The 6,933-nt window shown below is 57.8% G+C and overlaps 3 protein-coding genes across 3 annotated transcripts; all 3 read right to left on the reverse strand.

Moving 5' to 3' along the window:
• Positions 1–364: 364 nt before the first annotated feature.
• Positions 365–5,461, reverse strand: DQ04_08951000 (hypothetical protein; the record flags this gene model as incomplete). Its single annotated transcript, XM_009315760.1, has 1 exon — positions 365–5,461. The coding sequence occupies one exon, from the start codon at positions 5,459–5,461 to the stop codon at positions 365–367; it is 5,097 nt and encodes a 1,698-aa protein (XP_009314035.1).
• A 370-nt stretch (positions 5,462–5,831) lies between these two features.
• DQ04_08951010 (hypothetical protein) lies at positions 5,832–6,329 on the reverse strand (the record flags this gene model as incomplete). The annotated part of the gene is made up of 1 exon (XM_009315761.1): positions 5,832–6,329. The coding sequence occupies one exon, from the start codon at positions 6,327–6,329 to the stop codon at positions 5,832–5,834; it is 498 nt and encodes a 165-aa protein (XP_009314036.1).
• A 31-nt stretch (positions 6,330–6,360) lies between these two features.
• On the reverse strand, positions 6,361–6,888 carry DQ04_08951020 (hypothetical protein; the record flags this gene model as incomplete). The annotated part of the gene is made up of 1 exon (XM_009315762.1): positions 6,361–6,888. The coding sequence occupies one exon, from the start codon at positions 6,886–6,888 to the stop codon at positions 6,361–6,363; it is 528 nt and encodes a 175-aa protein (XP_009314037.1).
• Between the last annotated feature and the right edge of the window lie 45 nt (positions 6,889–6,933).

A 6,933-nucleotide genomic window follows, 5' to 3' on the forward strand; every position in this document is an offset into this window, starting at 1 on the left:
GAGGTGAACGTTGTCCCACCTCACTCATATTCGCTTCTGCCAAGGACACACCACACATCATTGCACCACACATAGACGCACAGCAAACATACAACAAGGAGCAACAACATAGAGAGAGGAGCCATATGAACAATACGCAGTAGAGGTGAAAGCAAAGAGAGAGATATACATACGGTCAAGGAAAGAGACACTGCAGAGTGGAAGGAGGAGGAGTTCAAAAGCAGGAGACGTGGGAGTGAAGGAATTGGATGACATATTCTCTTCTCTTCCCCACTCAACCCGGCTCATGCCCCACCATACCACCCTTTATCTCCTCCGATTCACACTGTACATCATACATGCTCGGATGCATAGCAAGTAATGACTATCTCTTTTTGTTCTTCTTTCCACCTACAGAAGCAGCTGTTGCCGCGCTGGTCTTATGGCTGCGTTTCTTCCCACCCCCTGCTGGCATCCTGTGTCTCGCCTGCGTAACTACAGCAGCAGCAGCAGCCTTCTTTCGCGTTGCCGGCACCACCGGCGGGCTCTTTTTTCGCGGCTTGCTGTGCTGCGACTTTGACTGTTGCTGCCGTAACCGTTGTCGGTTGCTGCTGCTACCACCAGTGCTAGTACTGGCCTTTTTCTGAGCATCCACCTTTGGCTTTTCGTTCTCTCCCTCTCCGGCATCCTCCATGTCTACGTCATCCTCGCTACTCAGCGACACATAGGGTCCCCCACCACCGCCTTGCCGCCGCGGTGGTGCACCGGAGAGTGTCGATGTGACGATTACGTCACTGGCCTTTCCACCAGGCTGATCTCCTGCTGCTGCTGATGATGATGATGGTGTGACAATGTCATGCAGCCATGCCAGTGCATCCTCGTTGGCCGTCATCGGCGTCACCGGCATCGCTTGCTGTGTGCTGTTGCCGTTGTTGGGGTTAGTGGCTGTGGTAACAGTGACCGGTATGTTGTTGTTGATGGCATCCTCCATTGCCATGTCGTTGAGCAAGGCGGCGTGTGCCGTGTCATTCGTGGCCCTCTCCTCCTCACGCTGCTGCTGTGGGTCGGCAAAGGCGTCGTTGAGCAGTGCCTCCAGCAACTCCGCCGACTCCTGGACATGCTCAGCGTCGGCAAAGGACTCCGTCGTGGCCACCTCCCGCGTCAGCGCCACGTCCCGCCGCATCTCCTCCACCTCGGCGCCGCGGAAACCCTCCTCCTCCTCGTCGTCCTCCAGCAGATCCATTAGCAGTGTGTCGGGCGAGACGACCTCCGGCGTGTACGCGCGCAGCACCGTCGCGTCCGGCACGAGCTGCATGAGCGTTGTGGAGAGCAGCGACTCCAGCTCCCCCTGCGACGCAACCACGTCCTGGTGCACGTACACGCGGTGCGTGCTCTCGAGTTCATCGAGTAGGTCGTTCAGCGTGCGGTACTCCTTGCTGATGCCGAGGGTCTCCTGCAACGCACGCAAGCGGTCAATCACGTCGTCCTCGAAGACGGCGCTCATGTCGAGGAAATACGGCACAACAGGCGAAGGCGGCGCAGCAAAGACGTCTTCAGCAGCAACAGGCGAAGCGGCACCACCTGCAACAGCGGCACCGCTGTTGCCACTACTACTACTACTGGTACTACCACTATTAATGCCGCTGCTGCCACCACCGCTCAGTGCTATTGAGGATGTTTGATCAATTGAAACCACACTAACGTAATGGAGCTGACGAATCTTGTTTTGCGGTAGAACATTCTTCTCTAGGCAGTGCAGCACACCGAGAAGTGCCTCTGCAAAGCGATAGCTGATGTCTTGCAGCGCCTCGGGTGTCGTGACGAGATCATACAGTGCCAGCGTTGTCCCCGCAAAGGAGACGACGTCACAGCCTCCGTTAAGCCCAACACTTGGGCGGAACGGGAAGTGGGTCTGCTCCATGTGCGCGAAGAATGTCTTGTACGCCGCCACCGCTTTGCGCACAATATCTTGTGTCGCCTTTGTCACCACTGGCTTTGTGCATCCCTTCTGCTTAGTGCGTGTCGCCGATGCGAGCAGTGGGAAGCCGTACGGGGGGATCTTTAGATTTAGATTCATCTGCGCCCCCGAGACCGCCACATCACGCAACAGCAGGGCACCGTGCAGCAACACTCGCATCGCGTCACGTTTCCGCTCATTCGTGGTGCCCATGGTATTTACAACGCCGCAGTACTCGGCCCAGACCTCACCCCACGCACGCACCACCGTAGACTCATGCGGCGCCTCCAATGGGTCCTGCTGCGTGAAGATTGTGAAGAGCGCGAACGGGTGCACCTGACTTGTTGTGTGACTGTGGGGAACAATGAACCCATCCCGCTCGTCCTGCATCGTTGTGTCTACGCCCGTCGTAAGGTACCCTGTTGGGCTGCTCAACTGTCGCTGAAGCAGCTCCACAAGACGCAGACGCGCCTCAGGGAGGTTCTGCAGCAGGTAGTTGCGCTGCGGCAGCTCTGCAAAGAGCTCTGTCGGGACGTAGCTGCGCAGAAGCGGGTGAGTCCCGCTCCACTGCATCAGTCGCGGAGCACCACCACGGAGGTCCATCGTTGCTGCACGCCCCGACCAGAACACCTCGAGCGTGTAGCCAAGAAGTCCAGGGCAGTTCTTGAGCACCTCGTACATGAGTCCAGAGAACTCAAGACGCGAGCGTTGATGTAGGGCATACAATACCGATACAAGAGGCAGCACGCGCATTCGTTGCTGCAGCCCAATGCCATTTGCCAGCGGTATAAAGTAGCGACGTACAGGGGCATCCGCGTGGGCGAGAAGAGTTTTGCTAACGCGATGACCGGTGAAAACCATATCTAGTTGTCCCACCGCGACAGTCACTTTGGCTAACGCAGCCTCTACTGTATCCGTCGGACAAGGTGCGTGCTGCTTGAAGTGCATCATCGCTGTCAGCGACGATGCCCCTACTGCGTATCCCCCCTTCTTGTTGTTGCTGACGTTGATGCCATTGCTGTTGTTGTTGCTGTTGCCTCTCTTCTTATCAGTCCTATTCATAACGTTTTGGCTTGCCTCTGCAGCGTCCATCGCCTCTTCCCCTGCTTCAGCTTCTGTGGCATACGCCGGCAGCGAGTGAAAGTGCGATGCACCATTCAACCTCCCAACCGTAGCGGCATTGATCCGACCCTCCATGGCATCCAGTACGCGGTCAAAGTCATCTACGAGAATTGCGTGGAGCGACGATGGCGCCCCGTCGCGGTGACCAAGCAAACGAATGCGGTTCTGGTACAGCTCCCACGACCAGTTTCGGCGGTTGGCCCACCACATGACAGACTTTGGGGCGCGCGTGAAGAGCTCTTCGGTGCGCACCAGGTACGGACACGATGCGAGTGCAACACGGAACCAAAAACGTGCGGGCAGAGCGAGTGGGTGGTCATCGAGTCCGGGCGTGAACGGCGTTGCGGCGCCGCTGTACCGCACCGTAACGGCTGTCTTGCCGCCCTCCGCCATGCGTTTTGAGAGCCGCTCCAGCACAGATGTCTTGCCGCACGAATGACCCGCCTCAATGAAGTGCAATGGCTTTGCAGAGGAGGCGGAGTCATAGTAGCAGTTCAGCACCGACCCCAGGCGGTCCTCGACGAGCTTCGCCGTACCGAAGAGCTGCTGCAGCCCCAGCGCCTCCGCCGCGTTGAAGCCGTTGCGGTACTCCCTTGCCCCCTTGATGGTGTCAAACAGGGTGGTGCGTGCGACGCGAAGGGTGTGCCGCTTCAGGCGGTGCAGCACGGAGAAGTACTCATTCTGCACGGTGTCAGGCGACCAAATCCCCATCGACGGTGACGGCGGCGGCTGTGGGAAGCCGGGCCACTCGCCGAGCGTCACGTTGTAGTTTGTCGTGCCAGCTAGAAACACACCGCTTGCCAGGGTTGGCGCCGCCACACTCATTGACGCATTGTTGTTCGTCGCCGGCGTGTCAGTGCCGACAGAAGGATACAAATCTGAATCGTACTTCTCGCATTCATCCACCTCACGGTCCCCAGTGCTATGAAACACAAAATAACGCACCGGCACACTCTGAAGTTGTAGCACCGATGACGCTTGTCGTAGGAGCCCAGGGAGTCGCTCCAGCGCGAGAAAGCCGTAGTCGCGCAACGGGTGCAACTCCTTCGGCATGTTTGGCGTCTGCGCCTCCAACACCTTCAGCAAAGCATCGCTAAGCGTGGCATACGCCTTCTCGCGGATCTCTGCTTCTGCTTGGCTATCAAGTGGCACCTTGGCCACTCCGTTGGCGCCATGATCAGCCTGCCGCTGAGCCATGTATTCCTTTCGCACGCTCGCCAACACCTTCCTCGCGAGACGGTGATAATGCTCCAGGGTGCAGACTTGCCCCGAACTTGTGGTCGATGCGTCACCATCCATTGCAGCCATCGCGGGCTGCTCTGCGACCATTTCTTTCGCTGATGCCGTGCCAGATGCGGCAGTCGCACCTGCGGCTGCAGCGGAAGCAGATGCGGTAGGCGTAGCTGCAGCTGCTGCCTGCTCCACCGTAATGTTTAGTCTTTCCAGGATAAACTTTCCAATTATATCTGCTGCCCATAACACCAATGTGTTCTCATACAGATTGCTTGTGTTCACTACTTTCGTCACTTCATCCACATATGCCTCTACGCTTTTTTCCACAGCAGCGTCCAATAGGCTTCGAGTATACGAAGAGACTTTCACCAGTTCCGGCTGCTCTGCCCACTGGTACAGTGTCGTGATGCCAGCCTGCTGCAGTGCCCGCATGTCGTAGTATGGTGACTCTATCTCCAGCCGCGCTACCTGCTTGTAGTGTGTGCTATCAATAAGCCACTCGTGCCACACCTTCTTACCGCTGAGTGCAACGAGCTGTCGCTTAGGCTGCATTGCCACAAAATCTGTAAGGGAGACATTCTCCACTCCCTCCGCATTAGGGTCTATGAGAAGACGCACCACATCTGGTAACATCTCCGCAGCGAGGGAGTCGTCGATCTTCACAATGTCGCCGATGCGTGTGTCTAATGTGGGTCCCGCAAGCACTGACATTCGGCGCGCCGCCGTAGCACGCATAGGACCACTATGTCCAGCAGAGCTCTGCAGCACACCGCCACCACCACACCCACCACCAACGCCACCGCTGAACCCCACTATAACGCGGGCCGCCTCCGTGGCTACCCGTTTTGACGCCGTTCGGCCGTCGAGAATCGCATCCAACTCCGCGGGTTCTGCGAGCAATCGCACCGCTGACGTTGCTGTAACTGCTTCTGATTCCGTCGTCTCAGTCGTCATGGACACTGGTAAAGCGTCGGGTGTCACCACCGTTGCCGTAGACAGGTGCGGCGCTGCTGTCTCGCAAAACCACGGCAGTCGCGGGGCATGAATGCCGGGTGGGAGGTACGAGAACTGCTGTATCCCCTTTGACTGCTGCACATGTCGCTGACTGACTCCCACAGCCTGCAGCCGTGCTGTTGAGAGTACCGGCAGAGTGATACGGCGCCGTAGCATGCGTCTCCTCTATGCTTGGCCTATATATATATATATATAGATATATATATATATATGTACGCACCAACTGTGCACCGACACTCGATGAACTGGCAAGAGGGGGAAATCACAACACATCATATACAGGAGGGGAAGAAGAAGAAGAAGGAGGGAAAACTTGGAATGCAGAGCCCTACACAGTCAGGGAACAACATACATGCCCTCGTGTTTCGAAACACTCCCTCACGCCCATCCATTCGCTCTCTCCCTCTCTCACACCGGCCAATCATGCATTCAGATGGCAACAACAACCACGATACACCATTTCTTTTCGTTTGTATTACTACCGCCAGGCCAAAAACCATCGCCCCCGACCCGGCACTCCTCACAACTAAACGACAAACTTGTACGGCTTTCCCTCCATACCGGGCAGAATCACCTCCGCATTCTCCCAAATCTCTGCCGCCCGCTCCTCATCGCGGCGGGCATCCTCGATGCGGCCCAGTGCCTCACGCGCCTCCGCGCGAAGTTGGAACAGCGTCGCACACCGCTTCTGGTTCACAAACGACAGCGCCCGGGTGAGGTCGTCCTCGGAGCGTTCATACGACTTGAGTTTGCAGTATACCATGCCACGCGCTGCGAGGACCGCGCCGACGGCTTTGCGATGCCGCTCCTTCTGAAGGTCCGCGCCCTCGTTGATGAAGGACATGCAGGCGGTCAGGGACTTGAGCGCCCCACCCGGGTCGTCTTCGTAGACCTGGATCTTGGAGCGTGCGTACATCGCCATGACGAGCGCCATAAGTTTGTCGAACTTGGCGTCCATGTCGACGCCGAACTTTTTCTGAATGTGCGCACGCACCTTTGGATGCTCGAGCCACTTCTGAAACATGTCAATATCCCGCATGTAGCGGTTGACGAACTCATGCGCCTTCTTGTAGTCGTGGTTTTCTTCCACGATCATGTGGGCGCCGTGCAGGAGACCCCAATGAACGAACCCGTTGAACTCCTGGCGCTGCTGCATGTTCTCCTCCCCGTCCCGCTGCGGCGCGAGGAGGTAGTCGACCTGGTCCTCCACCAGCAGCGGGTTGCCGAACGCCTCGAGCCGCTTCTTNGAGCCGCTTCTTGTCCTCGTCGAGCGCCTTCTGGATGTCGAACATCACCTGCCCGTCCACGAAGCCGTCGTCGTCGATCTCGTCAATCGCGGGGTCGAAGCTCGGCGGCGGCACGAAGCGGCGCGCCTCGTCGAAGACCTCGTCGCTCATGTGGAAGTCGGGGTTCAGAAAGAACTTATCCTCCGCGTAGCTCAGCTCCAGCGGGCGGTCCGGGCTATTTACCTCCTTCATCTCCGGCACAAACATGCCGTCCAGCTTCTTCTTGTTCTTGTCGAAGGGCGAGGCGAACATGCGGCCCGACCAGTTCTGATTCTCCTCCGGCCACCACCGATCCATCTCCGACGCGGCGGCGTGTGCCGGCGGCTCCTCACCGCGGCGCTG

The sequence above is a fragment of the Trypanosoma grayi genome, assembly GCF_000691245.1.
Source record: "Trypanosoma grayi strain ANR4 Tgr_895_V1, whole genome shotgun sequence".
NCBI classification, from domain to species: Eukaryota; Euglenozoa; class Kinetoplastea; order Trypanosomatida; family Trypanosomatidae; genus Trypanosoma; species Trypanosoma grayi.